Raw genomic sequence first — 24,859 nt, forward strand, 5'->3', positions numbered from 1 at the left:
TCCTGGACTTCCTGACAGACTGCCCGCCGGTGGTAAGGGTAGGTAACAACACATCCGCCAAGCTGATTCTCAACACAGGGGCCCCTCAGGGGTGCGTGCTCAGTCTCCTCCTGTACTCTCTGTTCACTCATGACTGCATGGCCAGGCACGACTCCAACACCATCATCAAGTTTTCTGATGACATAACAGTAGTAGGCCTGATCACCGACAACGACAAGACAGCCTATAGGGAGGAAGTCAGAGACCTGACCGTGTGGTGCAAGGACAACAACCTCTCCCTCAACGTGATCAAGACAAAGGAGATTGTGGACTACAGGAAAAGGAGGACCGAGCACGCCCACATCCTCATCGACGGGGCTGTAGTGGAGCAGGTTGAGAGCTTCAAGTTCCTTGGCGTACACATCACCAACAAACTGACATGGTGCAAGCACACCAAGACAGTCGTGAAGAGGGCACGATAAAACCTATTCCCTCTCAGGAGACTGAAAAGATTTGGCATGGGTTCTCAGATCCTCAAAAGGTTCTACAGCTGCACCATCGAGAGCATCCTGACAGGTTGCATCACTGCCTGGTATGGCAACTAATCGGCCTCCGAACCAACGACACTACAGAGAGTAGTGCGTCCGGCCCAGTACATCACTGGGGCCAAGCTTCCTGCCTTCCAGGACCTCTATACCAGGCGGTGTCAGAGGAAGGCCCTAAAAATTGTCAAAGACTCCAGCCACCCCAGTCATAGACTGTTCTCTCTGCTACCGCACAGCATGCGGTACCGGAGCGCCATGTCTAAGTCCAATTGGCTTCTAAACAGCTTCTACCCTCAAGCCATAAGACTCCTGAACATCTAATAAAATAGCTACCCAGACTATTTGCATTGCCCCCCCCCCCCTTTACGCTGCTGCTACTCTGTTATTATCTATGCATAGTCACTTTAATAACTCTACCTACATGTACATAATTACCTCAATTACCTCGACTAACCGGTGCCCCCGCACATCAACTCTGTACTGGTACCCCCTGTATATAGCCTGGCTATTGTTATTTTACTGCTGTTCTTTAATTATTTGTTTTATTTATTTCTTATTTTTTTGTATTTATCTTCAAACTTAATTGTTGGTTATGGGCTGGTAAGAAAGCATTTCACTGTAAGGTCTACACCTGCTGTATTCAGCGCATGTGACAAATTATATTTGATTTGATTTGAAAATAAGTTGTTTGACCCTTTGCACTTCTCAGCATTCTGATCTCAATCACATACACACAGCATCTCAGACACACACACAAACACAAACATTAGTGACACAAACAGTTAACACAAATACAAAGTCGAAGACACAAGCACGCAAACACACCATTATCTACAGTGTTGCCAGAATAAATGCTTCTGTCCACCAGATAATGATTTCTCTAAACTCATTACATACTCTTCTCAGCCGTGGAACAATAAGTGAATGGCTGCTCACAGGGTTGGTTAACTCTGGAGACTACTTTGGTGTCTACAGAGTTAGGAGGTAAATCAACCTTTAACTTCCTTGCACCCTAAGTTCGGAATTATTTCCAAAAGACGTTTCGATTGGATGCTTAGGTGTCCCTAGGGCAATTCAGTCAGCTGTCTGAGGATTTTTATAACAAATAATATTTTTTATTTATTTAACTGTGTTTTATATCTTAATGTGTATTTAATGTGTATATTTATGTTTATCTATACCTGCCTATTGATGTGTTTGTTTTTGTATTGTGCGGGGCTCATTTGCAAAAGAGACTTTAGTCTCAGTATGACTTAATAAAGGTTAATAATAATAATATGCTATGTAAAATTCCAATGCTAAGCAAAAAAATGAAAACCAAGCACACACACACCATTTCACCTCTGCTAGCATCAATTCCATCTCCTTCAATTACGTCAACACTGTAGCTCAGGAAGAGGTTGTTCACTTACCACCAGTTGCCACGGTGAGATCATGCAGGAAATGTCCATAGAAGGGAAAATCGAAGGAAAGATTTACTCTCTGCATGAAAAAAACACAGATGACGCAGGTCAGAAAGAGAGCTCCAAAAACACAGAAAAATTCTCACTAGAATTAAACTTCAGTCAGAGAAAGAAGGTGTAGAGAAAGAGGCACTCAGGAGAGACAATTCCTAAGTTCTATCTTTTTCAGTCCTTGTGGTAGTTGACTTTAAATTTGACCACAAGCAAAGTTGTGAATTGTTTTTAAGTAAATGTAAAACTCCCAGGATAAAATACACCATTGTGGTTATGAAAAGAAAGCATCCTTCATGAAGTTTCATGAAACATGTTTCCCCAATGGAAAACCTTTTTTTCCCCAAGAGCAGACTCAGCCTAGAGCTCGAACATAAAAGTAGATGTATTTGTCAGTCATTTTTCAATAACATTTTCTGTTCAAAACAAGATTAGTACTAAAATGTGTTGATAACAACCAGCAAAAAAGCCTGAATGAGCTGACTAGAGTATATTCCTAGTAAGGTATAACATGTATAGATATCTGAATTCATATGCTATTTGGATTTTACAGTCTACCACACTGTTTGGGACTATTACTGTGTTAGATAGAGTAACTGAATCGATTATAGTGACAAGGTGAATGTTTACAGCACTGCTTCGAGGCAGCAGGACACTACAATCACTTGAGTCACTACAGTACTCTATCATGGCCTGCGTCCCAAATGGCACCCTATTCCCTAGTGCACTTCTTTTGATCACGGCCCATTCTGGTCAAAAGTAGGGCACTGTGCAGGGAATAGGATGACATTTGGGACGTATACATGTTGTTTCTATAGCATATGCTGTGTATGATAGAGAATAGAGAGCATAACTCCATGGTTAACACAGCTACATGATCCAGGATTAAACCAGGGGGAGTAATGCTGCGGCCCACCACAGTCAATTACTATGACTAAACACTGTCGTTCAACAGCCGAGCTTCTTTGCTTCATTTTGATGAACTCGACCTCTGTGGGTTTTTATTTTTATTTTTACGAGCCTATTGGCTGATTATGCTATGTGGGTATTCCAACAAGTTGGGACTGGCACAACATAGTGCCAGAAATCAACACTACAAATACTGAGACACATTTCTGCCACCCCTAGCCCCCTCATGGTGACCTCTGTGGGTGTCTCCCAAATGGCACCGTATTTCCTATATAGTGCACTACGTTTGACCTATGGGCTCTGGAGAAAAGTAGTGCCCTGGACAGTGAAGGTCCTTGTTTTGTCTGAATGGGGTTTGGTACAGCCGGCTGCGCTGGCTGGCACTGATATCCCCAGGCCAAATGGCCCGTGCCTGATGTGATGTTGCGCTCAGTTTAGCCTGTTTCTCTCCCTCTCCTCTTCTCTCCTGCCTCAATGACCATTCACTTTCGAATGACAGAGGGAAGGAAAGAGGGGAGCATTTATGTCCAGCATCAACATATTGATTCTCTGGACACAGCCAAAGTCTGAGCGTACTCTATGTCCCAAATAACCCTATTCCCAATGTAGTGCACTACCAGGGCCAATAGTTCAAAGGTAGTGCACTATGTAGGGAAGAGGATGCCATTTGGGACACAAGCCGGAGAAAACTTCCCAATCCCACTTCCGCTCTTCTTTCACTGTGGAATAAGAAGAAAAGCTGCCCTCTTCAGTTAAAAGGGAAACTGTGCCCCAGTTTGTATAGTTCAATCCATCATCTAGTGATTGAAGGTGGATGGGGAGAATACACAATGTGCAAATCCAGTTTGTGTCTTTATTTGTTGTGGTCGGGCCACTCTCCCATTGTTAACCCCGGTTACACTTTTCTAAGTGACTTCATCCACCTTCCTCCCTCTTGTCATGCCACCCTTTTCTCTGTCTCCTGACCGTACAAGGCCCTGTGATGCAAAGCCCAAAGCATCTGGGAGACCTCAGCAGTATGCGCTTCACACGGTGCACCTGTTCGCGCAGAGATAGTGTGCTCCGGAGTGAAGTTTTTCTAGGTACAGATCTAGGATCTTCCCCCAATCCTAACCTTAACTATTAGTGGGGGAATGAAAAACTGACCCAAGATCAGCGTCTAGGGGCAACTTCCCCCTACTGCTGCAGGCGTTCATCTCCCCCTGCAGAGTCTGACCAATGCCCCAAAACATGCCCAAATGATGCTAGTCTATATGATATCATACAACTTCAAGGTGTCTACACTTTTAATCAGAATCTGAGAGGAAGGTTTTCTTACCGCAGCTTGCCTGTGAGTGTTGGACAGGATGCCATGGATCTTCACCTTCTCCTTGTCCATCTGGTCAACGTTTACCCACAAGTCCTTGCTCATGGGGTCCGTGGGGCCGTAGGTCTTTGATGTGTAGTAGTTGTGATCTGTGTCCTCCTGTTGGACACAAAACAAAAGCACTGATTGGTTACACTTTATTTGGAGTGTCCCTTCACAGACGGTCTATAGAAGTTCAAAAGCATCCATTCAATAAGTTACCATTTGTCGATAGCAAGATAGTAAGAGATGAGAGTTGTTGCTCGTAGTGTGGGATTTAAGAAAGGCAAAGCGCTAAAACGTGGTTGGGTAGGGAGTGATAGTAGTGAATGAAAGTGGATGTAGCCCTTTGCTCAGGGTGACTTATTCAAATAGAGCCTCTGCTCCTCCATGTACATTAACTCAGCTTTATGATGCGACATGCTGTAGCAAGACAGGAACATCTCTCTTTCTTTTTTTCTCACTCTTTCTCTCTCCTCTCCTCTTTTCTATCCCATGCTCTCTCTCTCTCCCTTTGCTGCTCAGACCCTAACAGACTAAATCAAATCTCTCCTCTGCACACATTCTGTCCGAGGCAATTTCCAAACCCAGACAAATTCTTTCCAAACTTGAATTGAATTTAGACATCCACTCAACAATCTCTCGATGTATTGTTATTGTGCAGTACATATCAAATTCATATAGACTATCACTAACAACCATGGAATAATATTATTATACAGCATTCATTTATAGGAACTTATTCCTACATCTCATTAGGAGAAATCAGCTTTATTTCATTTTTTTTACTTTTACCCCTTTTCCTACCCAATTGGTAGTTCCAGTCTTGTCCCATCGAAGCAACTCCTCTACAGACTCGGGAGAGGCGAAGGTCAAGGAGTCCGCTGCGCCACTCGGGAGGCCCAGAATTCAGCTTTTCAATTAACATTACTTTTGTTGACAGGTACTGTCTATGGAACAATAAGGTTGTGTAGGCTTGCATGGCTTTTGAATATTATCTGCATAAAACATGGAAGACTAGTCTGAAATGATAACAGTTACAGTTAAATGTGTGACTACCATTGTAATTGAGTAATTGAGTTAAAACTGTAGAACTGAATTGGTATCCTTGATACCTTGGAACAATGATATTGTATAGGCCTGTGTGTGTGTGTGTGTGTGTGTGTGTGTGTGTGTGTGTGTGTGTGTGTGTGTGTGTGTGTGTGTGTGTGTGTGTGTGTGTGTGTGTGTGTGTGTGTGTGTCTGTGTTCTGTAGCCTTCTTCACTCAGAAGTGGTCGTAATGGCAGCTAATCAAATGAGGACAGCCAGAAAGCATGACTTCCTGCACTCCTAAAAGCCTGGCCCATAGGTTAATGGAGTGCAAAAGGCCCGTTCACGTTTTTTAACGGACACATTCATGAGAGCTTTTACGAGCGATGTGGACGCTGCACGACTCCTTTTACTGTTTCCTGTATGGAGTAAGCCGAACGCCCTGCACTAGACCCATATCTCTGCCTGCGTCCCAACTGGCACGCTATTATGTATATAGTGGACTACTTTTGACCAGGGCCCATATAGGAGATAGGGTGTCATTTGGGACAGACCCTCTAACAGCTGGTAGAACGTTTTTTTTAATGGGACATCTTCTCTGGGCCTCTCGTAAACCCCAAATACAAAATATTCCCTATCATCCCCTGGCCAAAAGTAGTGTAATATAAATGGAATAGGGTGCCATTTGGGACGTAACAAGATGCTTTCGACTATAGACAGGTGAAATGTTGTTTACAAAGACACCATAACCGGTCTCTCCAAATGACAAGTCAGCAGGCATCATTCCAAACAAAGACAACATCTTAGAAAATATGCTGAATCTCTACTTTGTATTTCGTTATTGTGGGTTGAAAAACGATAATATTCAGCAGCTTTGGAAGTTGCCCAATTGTGTTGCTTGGAGAGAGAGAGAGGAGGTTTTTCAACTGACCTCTATCAGACTGATAAGTAGGACATGCTGAGCTTTGTGCTTCCTCTGATAATATAAACATTGTGTGTGTGTGTGTGTGTGTGTGTGCATGTGTATCACTGAGGTGGGCTAATCAAAGAGCTGTGAGAAACACTACATGAATTAAACAAACACAAATAACTCTCAACTCTTTCATTGAAAATAAACACTTCATATTATTTTCCTTGGAGAACAGTAATCTGAAAGATGTGTGGGCCTCAATACAACCCATGATGTAATAATAGAGTGCAGAATAGAGTGAGAGTGTTCTGGCTTTACGCAGCCCTGGTGGGATTAATACATATTAAAACCTCTTAATTCAAGCTAGGCATCACAGATGGAATATTGCTTTTGATTAGTTGGTCGACCTTAAACACACGTCACCAAAGATGTTGAATGACATTTGCCAGCGACCCGTGCAGACAAAGCTTGTTAGGAAAACAAACACTCTTTAGTAGCCAGTCAGGCTTACTCAGCAGATTTGTTTCGGGGGTTCGGAAACAAGGACGCTTGTAAAACAAAAGAAAACGAGTACTGCTAGACACAAACAGAGCCTTGTTACGTTTCCTACTAATCAGCACAAGATGTGTTGGCTATTTCAGGCCATCTTTGGGGAGGAGGAGAGGACGGAAGGAGGGAGGAACTCCTTGGAGGTGAGAGGGGGCCAGCTGGCTGTTCTCGCCCCAGTTTCCCCTCCCCTTCCCTGGGGTGGAGGGATCAGAGGGTTGGGAAGGCTGCCATCCTCCAGCTGGGCGTCAGGGGGAGGCAAAGAGGGACGCTGGATGCCAAGGTCAGAGAGCAGAGACACGAGGGGGTACATAGACGGGGTGGATGGGAATAGGTTCAACAGGTCATAGGAAAGATGGCAGAGCATTTGACCCATTCATTTTAACCAGAATTCCTATGTACTGTTTGTTATATTGTGTATGCCTGCAGGCTGAGAAATATATATATCCTGACAGATAGAAGGGGAGAGGAAGGAAGGGTGGGTGGGTTGGAAGGAATGGTTGAGTTGAGGTGACTGGAAGATGGATGGATGATGGGAGAGAGAGAGGAAAGAGAGATTGCAACCCAACCAGTCAAACCTGAATACATTCCCAACTCTGTCCATCACAGCCCAGAAACAAGATGAAGAAAATATATATAGTCAATGTTGGTGTGCCACTGACATCGAATCCAGTTTTGCGGTTGTATAAATTCAGAATTTCTGAAGCACACAAATAAACCCACATACAGTATGCTGTATGAGTTGCATTCAGTGAACCAAACAATCTCTAATTCACTTTCCAATTTAATGTTTGAGGCATTTAATCAAGTTCAATAATATTGCATTACGGCGAAGCCTGAATATCTCTATACCAATGTTTTACATTTCAGAATGTCTCTGTCATCTCTAAGAGATTCTGACAAAGAGATGTATTGCCATGCTGCAAGACTGCACCAAGCACTTCAGGAAAATAAAAGAAGCAGAGATGATAGATAAATATTTGTCACCCAGACATTTACCTGTGGGTATAATCACTTAGCTCAGACCAGGGACAATGTTTTCATGGTGCAAGAGAGTTCAAATCTGTGCAAAAATACACATTAAAAAGTCATTAGAAGCTAAATACTTTTTAAAGTGACAACTGTAGATATCTTTTTTTTTTTTTATAAAAAATGTACATCTGGGTTTTGTTCCCACCACAGCACAGAGACAGCTTTAGTTAAAGTGATACATGATCTTAGAGTCAGCTCTCTGTCCTTGTACTCTTGGATTTAAGTGCTGCATTCGACACTGTGTGTTATTTTAGATTCTGAACTCATTTTCGAATCACACATTAGGAATGTGACCAAAATAGCTTCTTACCACCTGAGGAACATTGCCAAGGTAGGGTTGTTTCTCTCTCAGGCTGATACAGAGAAACTCCTCCATGCTTTTATTACAAGCAGGCTTGACGACTGTAATGGTCTACTGAAGAAAGCCATTGTTTTTGAATACATTTGAAGATTATTCTATTGGTTTTTAAATCAATCCACGATTGTGCACCCCAATACATGTCAGAAATGCTTTAAGTTAAGTTACAGTGCCTTCGGAAAATATTCAGACCCCTTGACTTTTTCCACATTTTGTTAAGATACAACCTTATTTTAAAATGTATTAAATCGTTTTTTCCCCCCTCATCAATCTACACACAATACCCCATAATGGCAAAGCAAAAACAGTTTTTTAGACATTTTCACTAATTTATTAAAAATAAAAAACTGAAATAAAAAATGTATATAAGCATTCAGACCCTTTACTCAGTACTTTGTTGAAGCACCTTTGGCAGTGATTACAGAATCGAGTTTTCTTGGGTATGACGCTACAAGCTTGGCACACCTGTATTTGGGAAGTTTCTCCCATTCTTCTCTGCAGATCCTCTCAAGCTCTGTCAGGTTGGATGGGGAGTGTTGCTGCACAGGTATTTTCAGGGATGTTTGATCGGGTTCATGTCCGGGCTCAGACTGGGCCACTCAAGGACATTCAGAGACCCGAAGTTTAAACCACTTTAGACGTGGGCTGCAACTCCCCGTCTTTCCTAAGCTAATGTTAATCTCTGTTGGCAATCATTTTATGCCCTCTGGCCAAAGGGGACAGTTCCGTCAGTCTGACACGCTCTTCTGACCTCACTCGGGGTGTGACTACTTAATATGCAATGGATATGATTGGAAGTTCTCTTATGCCTCCTAAAATCACATTCCTATCTTAACAAAAGTACTTTAATCATGTTTCATATCATATGCACAATGTATTGGATGGAAACTTGACAGATAAAGGGGATATACTTTCCAAGTTACAGTATTTCATACAATTTTTTATGACAAACTGAAAACCCATATGGCATTAGTTTTCTATAGTTCCCTGCTGAACATTCCCCATATTCTTATGTTAGAATTATTGTTCCAGTATCCACATTTTACCATGTTATAGTTTCGGCGGGAAAAGCCTGTTAACAAAGACATTCCTCTGGTGGATTTAACTGGAGGGGGAGAAAGAGCCCCCCTTTCTCCTGTAATTTACAACAGGGTGTGAACTGTCAAACCGGTCCAGTTCCCTCCTCACCTCTTTTGTCGGTGAGAGAAGGTCTGGTTATTGTCAACCATTGCGAAGCTGATCTGACCCATTGTGATCCTCACAGGACAGTCATGACAATAGACAGATGCCTTCCAAATCATGTCCAATCAATTGCATTTATCACAGGTGGACTCCAATCAAATCGTATAAACATCTCAAGGATGATCAATGGAAACAGGATGCACCTGAGCTCAATTTCGAGTCTCATTGCTAAGGGCCTAAATGCTTATGTAAATAAGGTATTTCCGTTTTTTCTGTTTTTAATTTGCAAACTTTTCTAAAAACCTGTTTTCGCTTTGTCATTATAGGGTATTGAGCTTAGATTGCTGATTACTGTTTTAAAATACATTGTACAATACGGCTGTAACGTAACAAAATGTGGACAAAGTCAAGGGGTCTGAATACTTTCCGAATGTACTGTGTGTACCCAGTAGGTCCCTCAGCTCCTCTCACACTGGCCTTTTAACTACTCCAAAGCCTAGGACCAAAAGACATGGAGGGGCAGCCTGGAATAGTCTGCCAGAGAACCTGAGGGGGGCTAAAACTGTGGACATATTTAAAAGAGATCTTAAAACACACCTTTTAGCTTTGCTTTCCTGACGTTTTATTTTTTTGTCGTTCAGTTTTTATAGTTATTCTTTAGTTTTTTATCCTCTTTTGTTCATTGTGTACTAAATATTTCAGTTTTCATTTTCATTAAAAAAATACAAAACATCATGTGAAGCACATTGCGTTGCATTCCATGTCTTAATGTGCTGTATAAAGAAAGCTTGATTTGATTATAATCGGGCAGTGTGATTACATTTGTAATTTTTCTTCAGCAATGTGCATTATAGAAAGGTCACTACTAATGCTTTTCTCCATTTACTAAAGTCAAGGTAAAAAATCACATTATTGTTTAAAAACGCGTCCAAATAAATCACACTGTCAGATTATAATGAGTTTTACAGTATTTTTGCACTGATTTGAACTATTTTGCACCATGATATCACATACAGCTCTGAGAAAGAATAACCCTTCTGCTTTAATTGGGAAAAGAACAAGGTAATAAAGCTGAAATAAATAGTTTTAATGTTTTTATCATGTCACAATGAAGCATATATCACATTGGTGTGGCAATACTGAATAAGAAAAGTACAGGGAAAACAACTGTCGTCTCATGTCTTTGAAAGAATGGAATTTAAAAAATCATAAGATCTTTCCCTACTCTACAGTATGCACGAGTCCCTATATCTCTTATATCACACACACACGCACACACACACACACAAATCAGGGGCCCTGGTAACCATCTGCACTTTAAAAGGAAGACATTACTCATGTGTGCCACTTGGTCTCACACTGGCTGATAACGTCTATGGTCCATTATATCCATTATTCATCACTCATCCCCTCCCCATTGGAGCAGCATTAGTGGAATGTGTGGTGAAATCCAACAGCATTGCATGGAGCTGAGGTGTGCTGCACCTGCTTACTAATGAAATCGATAGGGCTTGCCGATTTGAACACATCCAGGTCAACGAAATATAAACGGTAAACATTAAATCGTGAAACACACGGATAGAAAGTCACGCCTTTTGTTTTGAGACTTGTTTTCTTGTTTTAAAAATGAATTCAAGCTTTTACGTCTATGGCCTTTTAAGTCTTACTGTAGGCCGAAGCCTCTACGTCTACGGCCTACACCCACCCTCATACAGCGTATTGTTATTGAAGAGCTCTAGTGTTCCAAGGTTTAGGGTTTCTCTGTGCTGCAGATAAACATGTGGTTTGGAGCCTCCTTGCTTAGCAGCTTCTAGGCCAGGGACGCGGCCCAAACGACGCCCTATTCCCTATATAGTGCACTTCTTCTGACCAGAGACCGGTCAAAAGTAGTGCACTGAAAAGGGAATAGGGTACCATTTGGAATGCCGACTAGAGTTTATTTAAGGACACAGAGATGAGGAGACTTGTCCCTACCTGAACTGTGAAATAGTCCCAAGGGAATTAAGGGAGTGAATTATTTATAGTAAGGGGTACATGGAGAAAATCTGACCTCTCTGAAATTAAAATGGATGGCCCTCCCTTCAGCAAAATATATTTTACCTAAACCCTAACTGAACGTTTGAAAAAAACGCGACCATTCCCCAATACCAAAAATAATAATTAAAACAAAGTGGATAGCAGAGAATGTTTGGCCTCACTTCTTGGCCAGACCAGAGCCTTAAATATGCAGTTTTAGGAACTGTTCTTCATCTTGTAAGCATTACATGGCAACGCAAAAATTCTGATAGCACACAGGGTTGCGGGCCAGAAGGTTGTGGGTTCACAGACGACCGTGGACAAGAGTAGGGGTGGATTTATCTCCTTTATAGTAAATGCATTGCATTAGTCTATCATTGTATTTGCAGGTCCATGAAAAAAATTGCCTTTTATAAAAATGTAATGTAATTCTACATTTTTATATATTAACAGAATCCTTATTAATACCACACAAATTATGCAAAATACAGGCTAAGAGCGGACAGAGACATAGACCTATGTGTTCATCTTATCATATTTCTCCAATGCCAAATCAGTGTATCTTTTTTGCAATGAAACTGTCCCTGTTTGCAAATAATTTAATCTGAGAAGTCATTAGGAATCTGAGCATGGTACTTTCAAAAGTTAGGTCTATCTTTCCACCCCAGACAGAGTAGGCCTACTCTAATCTAAGCTTTAACTGCTGGCTACTCTTCTTCCATGGCTTAACCCAACAAGAGAAGGTCACAAGTGTTTCCCTAAAAGCTGTCTGGGTTTAAACATCTTCTATTGTACAGAAAGTGAATAGCTTAATCAATTCATAGTGACATAATTAGATTACTTTCCAAGCAAAGTCACATTTTTTTCTCCTCGTCTATAAAAGTTTGTAGCTCAGCCTCTGAATGTCAAAGAAATTAAACAATGATATCCCCTCTGAGTCACGTCTTTCCTGGTTATTTTACATCTTGTTTGTAGCATAAAGCATTGCGGACCAAAGTGCTGTTATAGCTCACTGTTGTATTTGATTTTCAAAATCTTAAACTAACAAGGGGTGCTTTTTGACATTTTCTTTAATAAAAGGTAGGCCTATGGCCAATGTACCCTCTAAACTGTGTGCGTGCGCGCACTTCCTCCAGGACTGCTGTGCAGAAGAAATGCCATGCTGCGCAGAGACACAAGAGATTGAACCCTATTAGTCTGCACTATTTTAGATCAACGTTTTTGTTGTTGTTGATCGAATCAACATTATATCAGCCCCCTTTTTTAATGCAACAAAACAAAACAAATCTAACTTTGCAAGACTGAGTCAGGTATATATCTATCAGGTATATTTCACTGGTCACCCCCAAAGCCAATTCCTCCTTTGACCGCCTTTCCTTCCAGTTCTCTGCTGCCAATGACTGGAACGAACTGCAAAAATCACTGAAGCTGGAGATTCATATCTCCCTCACTAACTTTAAGCGCCAGCTGTCAGAGCATCTCACAGATCACTGTACCTGTACATAACCCATCTGTAAACAGCCCATCCAACTACCTCATCCCCTTACTGTTATTTATTTTGCTCCTTTGCACCCCAGTATCTCTACTTGCACACTCATCTTCTGCACATCTATACTCCAGTGTTTAATTGCTATATTGTAATTATTTCCCACTATGGCCTATTTATTACATTGCCTCCCTAATTTAATTTCATTTGCACACACTGTATATAGACTTTTTTCTATTGTATTATTGACTGTATGTTTGTTTATTCCATGCGTAACTCTGTGTTGTTGTTTGTGTCGCACTGCTTTGCTTTATCTTGGCCAGGTTGCAGTTGTAAATGAGAACTTGTTCTCAACTAGCCTACCTGGTTGAATAAAGGTGCAATAAATAAATACAAAAAGTCTGTGATTTTGTTGTAGGCAGAGCCAGAGTGCAACGGAGTAGAATTATATTTGCAGGGGTAGCCCTGGAGCGGTCTTCAATCACCCAAGACTGTTTGAGCTTTTCAGATCAGTTTAGATCAGAGCGAAGAGCTAATCGTTTTCACGTATTGATATTCTTTGATAGTTAGCGAGTTATTAGCCCAATTATAGCTAAGTATAGGTCAGCAATGGGGTCTTACTGATTCCTACAAGAGCACAAAACGTGTAAGCTACATTTAAAGCTGTCTTTGAAAAGCCAGTGAGGTAAAAAGCTTATGTCTTAAATAAAGGGACAGTGTTGTATTTTGTGACAGACTTGAATATGCAAATAAGCCAATAAAAATCATGAATTAATGTCAAGCCCTTCATAATGTAAAAACAATTTTAAAATTCTGCAATGTAGGCCTGCACTTAACACCACATATAGGCTACTGTAGGCTATATCATAGAAATAAAAAGCTATTTCCATGTGAAAATGTTATGGGATTTGCTCCGTTAGTTTTGTTGGTAGGACTACTGTACATTATGCTCAAATAGCCACAATAGCCTATTGGCTACTGTCTAAAACTGTAAGGGTACTGCCTCAGTGTTCGCTGTAAACGCGCGCCGGAAGTTTCAAAACAATTCTCACAATGTTCAAGTTTCCGCTCACAAGACCTAAAATGTGCTTAGTGCCCCAAGAAATTAGAGGGAACATTGCCTATGGCATACCCTCTCATACCCCCTCAATTCGAGTCTTGGTTTTAACTTAACATTTCTTCACTGACACGGAAGTAGACGATTTAAAGAGTGCATAGTGGGTGGAGGAATTAACCGACAAATCTATGGATGACGGTTGAAATGAATTATGCCTACTCGAATTTGCGAGGTTAATAACTCTGATAAATACATAATGAGCAAGTAACATATTGTTTTTAATCAAATCAATTATAGTATTAGCAAGCTGTAGGCTAGTCCGCACGCAAGATCTTTTGGAATAGGCCTAATAAATAAAACCTTTGGACGAAGCCTTTGACTCTCCTCCTGAACTGCCACTGTAGGACAACACAGCACAGTCAATTGTTAGGCAGCACACCAAACTCTATTTGATCAACAAGAGCAGAGAAGGCCAGAGCTCAGTGTTACAATATTCATTGCCGTGTGTAGTGCAGCCTAGCTGTATTTACACCATGCCAGCAGCTACCTTAGAAATATAACTTTGCTCTGTGCTTCTCCGAGCGTGCACTTCGTAGCCTATAGGGTGTGGATCATTTGATTGAGACCACACTAAATAGCCTATAGGCGCACTTGATATTGCGCGCCAAGTGGAGAATCAGAAATGAGGGGTGGCATCGGTCACACATCGATACACATCGATATATAGTGTCATGACGTTGGCCTGTGGGTAAGGTTTATCACCCCCCCATAAATACCTTTCTCCCTTCCCCTCTCTTTCTGACCCTACTGAAGGACTGCTGTCCTGAAGGACTGCTGTCCTGTTAAATATAGAGAGTCTGGGAACATCAAACAAATGGGGAAAGGAACCATATTTTGGTAATAAAACCAGTTGGAAATATGCTTTGGAACATAATGAGTATGGATGTCAGTTCGGTTGTCATCTGAGACATTATGACTGATGACAGGATGACATAAACTGTACCTGGGAAAGTATACACCCTCTAGTTATCAGAGTCACATGGAATTGTTATGCAATTGAAATGTTTGATATTGAAATTGTTTGTTAGGAGATTAAATGTAATTTTAGCTTCCAAATGAGAGAATTGGGTTTTCATAAGGAAAGTGCCCTGCTTGATCAGTGGCCCACCCCTGTGAAGAGACAGGGGTTATAAACGATGAAACTCATCCTTCCCCCTCTCCACTATATAAGCCTTTGACGAAAAGATAACCACATGTTCCAGTACGTGAGGTCTGCAGCCTCTACGTTAGAAGGACACACAGGTCAAGTACAGCACTAAGCCAACCTCGGCGTGAGCTTTGATGGCGAATGGTATGAACTTTGAGCTTATTCACTACAGAAGTGATACTTCCTAGCCGTTGAGTTAGCAGCGGCCGCTGTAGACGGGGGCTAGGAAAGGACGGACGACGGATCCAGTCTAACAGACAGACGAAGATACCACCACGTATCCAATTTACCACCAGAGACATTCTTCCGAGGACAGGAAGATCTCTGTTGGCCAACCCGGCCAGCATCTACGACCAATCTAATGAAGCGCAGCTCAGAGTAAATATTTATTGCATTTTCCTTTTCCAAATGGGCGGTAATTTAGAATGCATAAGATAATGTATTTACGATAGCATAGCTGCTGTTTCTTTGTTCCTAAGTCTTCCCGCTCTTTCATTCAAGCCCAACCCCCTTTCCTTTGTGTAACCAGCCATCATGTATGACATCATTTGTATTCGGTGTATTTGTAATTCTGTGTGATTAGTTTAGGTATTTAGTAAATAAATAATTAAACCCAATTTTGTATTGCTGATTCAACTTGTTAGCCAGGGTTCGTGAAGATAGCAAAGAATTTACAACTTTCATTATGAGACTGAAAATAAGATAAGGGTTAATATTGACTGCTATCGATGTAAAATATTACTAAGTATTTTAAGAGTTTATTCGGAAGATAACGGCTCTATAAACGTTCTTCCGTGGTGCCCCGACGTTCTATTTAATTACATTTACATGATTAGCTTAATCAGGTAATATTAATTACAGAGAAAGGATTTTATAGGTTAGCATGTCATATCACTTAATCCGGCATAACCAAAGACACGACAATAGCCTAATAAGCAACTAATTCTAAAACACTGAGAAATATTGAAATTTCATCAATTACATGACCCTCCCCTGGACAAGATTAAAAAAAATACTAAACCCTCCCCTTGACTGAAATTGAAAAAGCATAACCCTCCCCCATTTTCCTCCAGTTAACAATTCTGTAAATGTCGATCCATCCCTAACTAACAAGATATTGGCAACTTCCCTCATCTCAAGATATTGGCTTCCAATGCTTTAGCCCAAGATGTGTTGGAGGCTGATAGAAAAACAGCGTGTTAGCACTGCTACGCTAGCAACCACAGTAGAGGAAGGTCTGGCAGAGAGACACACTCCACAGGTGGGACAGTGAGAGAGGGTAGGCAGGCTAAGGTCAAGGCAGACCTGCAGGTTCAGTTTGGAGAGTAATAACTGTGCTGAGTACTGCAGTCAACTATCTAGTAGTACTGACACAAATCAGTATGAATTAAGCTATTTCCTGATACTGTCATATACTGAAGTATATTAAACATTCATTTAGAAATGCATCGCTCTCAGATAATCTTTTAATAAAGGCACTGTAAAAGCATCATACTAAAGCATTGTTCTGCAACTGAATATGAGAAGGAAATCAAATGAAGCAACGAAAAATTTAAGAGCCGAGTCAATTCCCAGAGGGATTTCTTTCCCTCGCTCTCTATCTCCAACTAAACAGACATGGATAATGTAATATGCAAACCTCCCCTGGGATTATTTTGAGCAATCAGACAGACAGCACAGACCAGGGTTGTATCCAGCACGAGGGCCAAAATAGGGAGGGGCCTACATGAATTCCTCCAAAAAGAAACGCTTGTTTTCCATTACAAAATGTTTTGCAAAGATGTGCATTCACAAATATGACCCTGGCTGGACAGACATCAAAAAGCAGCACTTCATCAAACAACTCCCCAAGCAGCGAAAGAGGCTAAGCTACGCTAACAACACAGCGAGTGCACAATCTCTTGTAATCACAGAAACAGAACATATACACTATAGTGCATGCTCCTGGTAACTCTGACACTTATGGCGCAATATGTGATAATAAACCACCGAGGCATACTTAAAACTTGAACACTTCCTTGATTTATTTTACCATACACACACAGTCAGTTCAGAGAAGGAAACATAACAGGTAGGAGGCTGAATAGTTGTAATAGTTTGACCTGGGTTTTATGGTCTTGGCCTTCACTATACTGTGTTCCAGGAAGATATAACGGAACAGTATAGAACTAGAAAGTGTCATTTTAATTAAGGGAAATTGTGTACCTGCTTCAAATCAAAGCAAATCAAACTTGATTTAAATTGCATTTAACGTCGCCAACACATACATTAAAACAATAATCCCCCCCCCCCAAAAAAAAAAAATGAATGGTAGTGGAAGAGGTTTATACGTTTAAATAAACTAAGGAGTGTGGCAATAAGAGATAATCTAACATCCAATGAGTGGTATTATATTTATACTGAGACTTGTCCGCGTGTCTGTTTGTTGACATGCTGCTGCTATCGAGGCACAAGATGAGACCTTGATGCAGACATAGGAGGCAGATGGTTGGAGTCTTACAATGTTTAATAATCCAAAGGGGTATGCAAGAGAATGGTCGTGGACAAGCAAAAAGGTCAAAACCAGATCAGAGTCTAGGAGGTATGGAGTGGCAGACAGGCTCGTGGTCAAGGCAGGCAGAATGGTCAGGCAGGGGGTACAGAGTCCAGAAACAGGCAAGGGTCAAAACCGGGAGGACTAGAAAAAGGAGAATAGCAAAAGGAGTATGGGGAAAAACACGCTGGCTGGTTGACTTGACTAAACACACAAGACGAACTGGCACAGAGAAACAGGAAACACAGGGATAAATACACTGGGGAAAATAAGCGACACCTGGAGGGGGTGGAGACAATCACAGGAACAGGTGAAACAAATCAGGGCGTGACAGCTGCTTAGTACTGACGAGCTGCTCCAGTCTTTGATAAGGTAATGTGGAATTTAACATGGTGTGATAATCATCACCACCACATTCACCTAATTATTATAGTTTCAGCAATATCACCATCAAAACAACACCACCACAACAAACCAATGGCTGCTAAGCCTTTCCAACAAAGTACTTACTGGTTCAGTGCTTTGCTACTCGTATCAACGAATGAGAAATTTTTCACACAATCAATATGTCGATATCAATAAAACATCACAATAGGGTGCAGAGTGTTCAATTTGTCTATTGGGGGGCAAGGAGACCCCCAGCTCCACTTCTAGCTGACAATTAACCGGTCAGTCTATGTTGTTGTTTGTTGTTTGAATTGTTTATGTGTTCGCTATGCGGGGGAAATGGTAAGACAAGCGGAACTACGTGGCTAACAACTATTGTAACAGGGATTATTATCGTAGCAACACACTTTTGGAGTGAAGGCAATCCCAAGCTGTGTTAGCTAGGTTTTTTATGTCTTTGGGTGTAGTTCGTAACGGTTGAAGCGTGTATGTTAGGATGGTAACGTTATAATAATTAAAGAAGACGTGTGAATTCATGCCAGGAATAAGAAGTGTGAAGGTTTTGGTTTTCCTCCCTTCTATAATAAGCAGTCAATGAGGTATTTGTCCTTTATTCATGTATTTAATCTGATACTGTTATATCTCCGGCTAAACTGTTTTTATGTATGTAAGCACTTCAGAGTTATACCAAGCTAATAAGTCACTCGTAAGACAAGACGGTTGTAAGAGTGTGCTTAACTGTATTTTCATTTACTTTATAGTCCTCATGGAAGGTGATAATTCTGACTAAAACTACAGAATAAAACCGCCAGTTAAAATCAAGGAACGGTTGTGCTCATGATTACTGGAGGGAGCTACACCGCTAAAACCATTGACAACTGCGTGCCGTTTTCAAGGGATTGTTAAATAAATGTTAACTATTTGTTTTTAATATCATCACCTCTTGAAGACTATAGTCAGAACTACAAATGTCTGATTATTCCATGCAAAACAATTGTACACATTGAGCTCTATCATCTGAGTTATACAGCAAGTACCTGCATTTTCATGATCATCAATTGATCATGCAATTTTCAGATACGTAGGGCAGCCTCACGATATTGCTCAATATTGGCCACCATTAATTGGATTTGAGGGATATAAAAAAAGAAGTGAAATATACCTGACAAGTATGGGTGGTTTAGGTTAAATTCCCATCCTTTGTCCACTCTGCCTGTCAAGCAGCAGAAAGGCGCATTTGCCGATGTACTGTGAGCTGATCATTTTTACTTCGCAAGCTACCGGTAGAAACCTTGTACAGTTGACGAAACATAGTGGTAAGGATCTAATGTACTTTTTTCTCCAACCAACATAGGCCTACCTAAAGAAGTTAGCTAACATTATCCCCTTTTCAACATAGTTTTTAAGTGTTTAATCACAATTGCTGCAGTGCTGACAGACATGATAGGTTACATTGATTGAGGGACCACGTCAAATTGGCTAGCTAACGTCAGCTAATAACAGATCACGTCAATATAGCTAGTTAACAAGCTAACTTTGAGGGGATAGATGGCTATATCCAAATATTGTTTGATTTGCTTTCCGTCTATAGTGGTGATGACCGTAGAACGACTGGCAACTTTACCAGGACGAGGACTTGCCGATGTCAAGCTCTTTCCAAAAGCCTAATCTCTGATGAAGAAAGCTAAATGACACATGTTGTTTGCTTAGCTAGCCAGCCACACACCAAATGGAAAGCCTACCCTCACATATCTGAAAACACATGATCAATTGATATTTACTGATGATGAAAAGTATGCAGTTACTTGCTGTATAACTCTGATGCTAGAACTAAATGTGAAATGATTGGAAATGTGTAGTTCTGACTATGCTCTTCAAGAGGTGATGATACTAAAACCAAATAGTTATAACATTTATTAAACAATCCCTTGAATACGGCACATAGTTGTCAATGGTTTTGGCGGAGCTGGGGGTCTCCTTGCTCCCCAGCAGTCAAATAGAATTTTCCGCACCGTTTTGTGAGGTTTTATTGATAAGGACCTATAGAAAACCTGGATTACGAGGTTAATTCAAATTGTTTTAATGTTAGCTCGTTCCAACGCATTGTAGCACGCCTGAATGTCATTGGGTTTACCTGAGGACACCTTTTATGCACACGCACACACGCGCACACACATTATCTGCTCGTTTGATCGGTTGCGGTGATCCAAGGCTCCAAGGAGAATGTCTCTGTCATCTCTAAAAGATTCTGACAAACAGATTTACTGCAGTGCTGGGAGATTCCAAGCATTTCAGCAAAGTAAAAGAAACAAGTGATAAAAATATTTCCACCTATGATGATGAATGCTCACTCTATTCCTCCCCTCCTTTACTAAAGACACCATCCTTTCTTCCCTTCCTCCTTCTGGTCATATCTCGGCCGAGATGAGACAGTCCCCTTTCCCACTGGGCACAGATGTCAGTTCAACGTCTAGTTTGGATTTACATTTGGTTGAGTTGACACCTAAACTGAATTTAATGTGGAATCAACAAAAAATGTCACCATGTCATTAGATTTCCCTTACATGGATGACTCTTTGCAAATCCAACCAGTTGATTCAACATCATCACATTTTTTGGGTTGAAATTACATGGAAACAACATTGATTCAACCAGTTTTTGCCAAGTGAGTATTGTTAGCCAGACCAACGCTGGGCCAGAAGGAAGGAAGGTGTCAGCAGCCTCTTATTAATCTGGGGATGTGAATATAAAAGACTTTAGCCTTCCTCTTTAAGACAGAGAGGCATATTGGAAGGGGGAGGTGGGGCGAAGGGGGAGTGAGACTGTATGGTGGTGGGGGTGACATGACAGAGGAAATGACGGGGTATTTGTGCTAAAAGCCGACGCTGTCCCAGACACACAACGCAACAACAAATGAGCCCAGGGAGAGGGATAAAAACAGGGAGGGAGTGTGCATGCATGCGTGCGTGCGTGCGTGCGTGTGTGTGTGTGTGTGTGCACGGATGTGTATGTGTGCGTGTGGGTGGGTGCATTTGTGTGTGTGTGTGTGCGTGTGGCTTGATCAACCTGTCGTCTGTTATCACACGAAGCGACGCTGGGGCTGTAGACCTGAGATGATTAGAAGGCACGGGGCGATTTAATAATCTGTCTGGACCAGATGCGCCACCGCCACCGTTTTCGACTAAACACCTGAGCTCTAGGCTGCAGTGCTGAGCTGGGCTAGTAGGAACAATAACAAGGGATCCAGGTCCTTGCCTTTCATTTAGTTTCATGGGGACGGAGTGACACAGACCAAGAGCCAGCAATTAATCTCCATCTTTTGTGACTATGACTGTCGAGAAGGTCAAAGAGGTCTAAATTAATCTGTTGTTCTGGGCTTCATCCCAAATGCACCTAATTCCCTATATAGTGTACTAGTTTTGGCCAGGCCCCATTGAGCTCTGGTCAAAAGTAGTGCACTTTGTAGGGTATCGGGTGCTGTTTTGGGACTTTACCTGATCTCTTTCTGAGGTGCTTTAATGTGACTCACCCTCAGTCCACACACAGAAGTTTATGATGAATATCTACTTGGAGATTTGCTGGGCGTTAATTAGAAATTAAGTATTAATCTGCCAAAAGCTCCCCATGTCCAGTTTTTTATCATCATCTAATCACTCTGTTCCAGGGAGGTCTATTTTCTCTCCTTGGGGAGTTGCCAGGGAATATGTTTAGGAATAGTTTTAGATTGAAGGGGATTGAGGAACTAAGGCAGTTTAACCTGTGTTCATATTCTAATAGAGACCTAACAGAGAACATCTGACATTCTTCCTTCCTGTCTCAGATTATCTGGGGTGTTCACTCTGTGGGCCCAAGTGTTTCCCCTAAATAGTTTTTCCTTGGCAGAACACCAGGCCCCATGAAATAACATTCAGTGCTACAAACACTAAACGTTCAATTCAAATCAATAGTAATCCATTTTCGGTCTATTCTCTTTGTTGGTGTTCATGTTTGTGTTGTGTGGGAAAAATCTATAAAAACACAAAACAATTTAACCACTTTTTTTGACAGGGGGAAACAGAGGTATGCAGGGAGGCCGGCCCTCCTTGCATCTTAGCCTGATTAAAGGTTGGGGAAACACTGTTTATGTACTACTGTACCTCTATCTGGGAGCTGTTGTCAGTGTCCTGGCTGTCCTCTGCTGAGAGCAGGCCTGGGAAACCCCCATCAGGTTGGTCTTGACCCTGATCCTGACCCTGCTCTTGGTCCTGCTGATCCAGGTCCTGGCTGGCCCTGTTGCTGTCCATGTTACGTGGCTGTTCTTGGGTCAGCCACCTCCTCGACCGGTGACTGTACAGCTTCACATCAACCCCCATGTCCTCCTTAGCCAGAGGCTGCCCTTGCACGTAGGAGTAGGAGTCCCCTGGGGTGCACAGAGAAAGAGAATGAGGGGAGATGAGTACAAGAGGAACAGGCTTGTTGCGGTGACATATTGTAGGTATATTTATTTGTTTATTTGGATCCCCATTAGCTTTTGCAGAAGCAGCAAATAATATAAAGAATAAATATATGTACAAAATTACTATATATTAAAATTATTCACATTTATTTAAAAGCCACGAGCCATTTGGTATCATATCCAATATTTTTCGTTGCTCTGAAATGGAAAAGGTGATTACAATACAACTCCTGTAATATCACAATCATTCTGCTTTCTCCTCAATATCATTTGTAAACCAAGATATTCTCAACATTTGAACTTTTTTTTAAGTAGTCAGACTGGAATGAGAAACTATATTGTACACCAGTGGATTGTAGCAGCATAATTACATAGAACAATCATATTGTTAAGGTCAATAAGTCCAGTGGTGGAGCCAAAACTCTGGTCTGGTCATTAATTGTCTGCCACTCTCATAATTCACTATCTCAATGGACTATTCCTTGTTGCTTTATGGAGAAATTATACTACTTTGGATGAAACAGGTGCATATTAGCAGTGAAGCCGTTTTAGACTGTAACGCCCTGGCCATAGAGAGGTTTTTTTTTGTTCTCTATTTTGGTTAGGCCAGGGTGTTACATGGGTGGGCGTTCTATGTTTATTTTTCTATGTTGGTTTGTTTCTTTGGTTGGCCGTGTGTGGCTCCCAATCAGGAACAGCTGTAGTTCGTTGTTGCTGATTGGGAGTCATACATAGGCAGCCTGTTTTTCCTTTGGGGTTTGTGGGTGATTGTTTTCTGTGTAGAGTTAATCCTGAGAGGACTGTTTGGCTGTCGTTTCTTTTCGTGTTTCGTTCTTTCATTTATTAAAATTCCTGATGATGAACACATCCTCCGCTGCACCTTGGTCTCTTTCTGACGACGGCCGTTACAGAATCACCCACCAAAAAACGGACCAAGCAGCGGAGGAAGGAGAAGCACCAGGAGAGGAGCTATCGGGAGTCGTGGACATGAGAGGAATTACTGGACGGTAAAGGACCATGGGCTCAAGCTGGGGAGTATCGCCGCCTGCAGTGGGAGATCGAGGCAGCGATAGCTGAGAGGCGCTGGAATGAGGCAAGGGAGCGCAACAGGCACGAGAGGCAGCCCCCCCCCAAAAAAATTGGGGGGGGGGTGGGGCACACAGGGAGTGTGGCAGAGTCAGGTTGGAGACCTGAGCCAACTCCCTGTGCCTACAGGAGGCAGCGCAGTACTGGTCAGGCACCGTGTTATGCGGTAAAGCGCACGGTGTCCCCAGTACGCGTTGATAGCCCGGAGCGCTACATGCCAGCCCCCCGCAAGTGCCATGCGAGAGTGGGAATCAAGCCAGGTCGGAGTATTCCAGCTCAGCGCATCTGGTCTCCGGTGCGCTGTCTCGGTCCAGGGTATCCTGCACCGGCGCTGCGCACTGTTTCTCCAGGGCGCTGGGAAGGCTCAGTTCGGCCTATGCCTGCGCTCCGCCCGTGCCGGGCAAAAGTGGGCATTCAGCCTGGAGTTTGGGTGGCAAGCCTATGCACCAGAACTCCAGTGTTCCCCCACAGCCCGGTTTATCCTGTGCCTCCTCCTCGGACCAGGCCTCCAGTGGGTCTCTCCAGTCTGGTCTATCCTGTGCCTCCTCCCAGGACCAGGCCTCCAGGGGGTCTCTCCAGCCTGGTTTATCCTGTGCCACCTCCCAGGACCAGGCCTCCAGGGGGTCTCTCCAGCCTGGTGAGTCCTGTGCCTGCGCCCAGAGCCAGGCCTCCTGCATGTCTCCCCAGCCTGGTGAATCCTGGGCCAGAGCCGCCAGAGCCGCCCGCCAGTCCGGAGCCGCCAGAGCCGCCCGCCAGTCCGGAGCCACCAAAGCCGCCCGCCAGTCCGGAGCCGCCAGAGCCGCCCGCCAGTCCGGAGCCGCCAGAGCCGCCCGCCATCCGGGCGCAGCCAGGGTCGCCTGCCAGTCCTCCGGCGCAGCTAGGGGCGCCACCTAAGTGGGCTAAGCCAAGGGTGGAGCGGGGTCCACGTCCCGCACCAGAGCCGCCGCCGTAGGAGGGCCCACCCAGACCCTCCCCTTCAGAGTCAGGTTTTGCGGCCGGAGTCCGCTCCTTTGTAACGCCCTGGCCATAGAGAGTTTTTTTTTCTTCTCTATTTTGGTTAGGCCAGTGTGTTACATGGGTGGGCGTTCTATGTTTATTTTTTTATGTTGGTTTGTTTCTTTGGTTGGCCGTGTGTGGCTCCCAATCAGGAACAGCTGTAGTTCGTTGTTGCTGATTGATAGTCATACATAGGCAGCCTGTTTTTCCTTTGGGGTTTATGGGTGATTGTTTTCTGTGTAGAGTTAATCCTGACAGGACTGTTTGGCTGTCGTTTCTTTTCGTGTTTCGTTTGTAGTGTTCTTTCATTTATTCAAATTCCTAATGATGAACACATCCTCCGCTGCACCTTGGTCTCTTTCTGAC

The 24,859-nt window shown here is 42.5% G+C and overlaps 1 protein-coding gene across 2 annotated transcripts in view; it reads right to left on the bottom strand.

Moving 5' to 3' along the window:
* LOC106578707 (plexin domain-containing protein 2) overlaps positions 1 to 24,859 on the bottom strand; it is a 161,569-nt gene that overhangs the window by 74,641 nt on the left and 62,069 nt on the right. For both annotated transcript variants that reach the window (XM_014157836.2, XM_014157838.2), the window contains exons 2-4: positions 22,113 to 22,375; positions 4,206 to 4,352; positions 1,937 to 2,006 (exon numbers count right to left, since the gene is read on the bottom strand). In XM_014157836.2, coding sequence (XP_014013311.2) covers positions 1,937 to 2,006; positions 4,206 to 4,352; positions 22,113 to 22,375 — 480 coding nt within the window. The remainder of the gene's footprint in view (positions 1 to 1,936; positions 2,007 to 4,205; positions 4,353 to 22,112; positions 22,376 to 24,859) is intronic.

This window comes from Salmo salar, chromosome ssa19 (assembly GCF_905237065.1).
Source record: "Salmo salar chromosome ssa19, Ssal_v3.1, whole genome shotgun sequence".
Taxonomy (NCBI): Eukaryota; Metazoa; Chordata; class Actinopteri; order Salmoniformes; family Salmonidae; genus Salmo; species Salmo salar.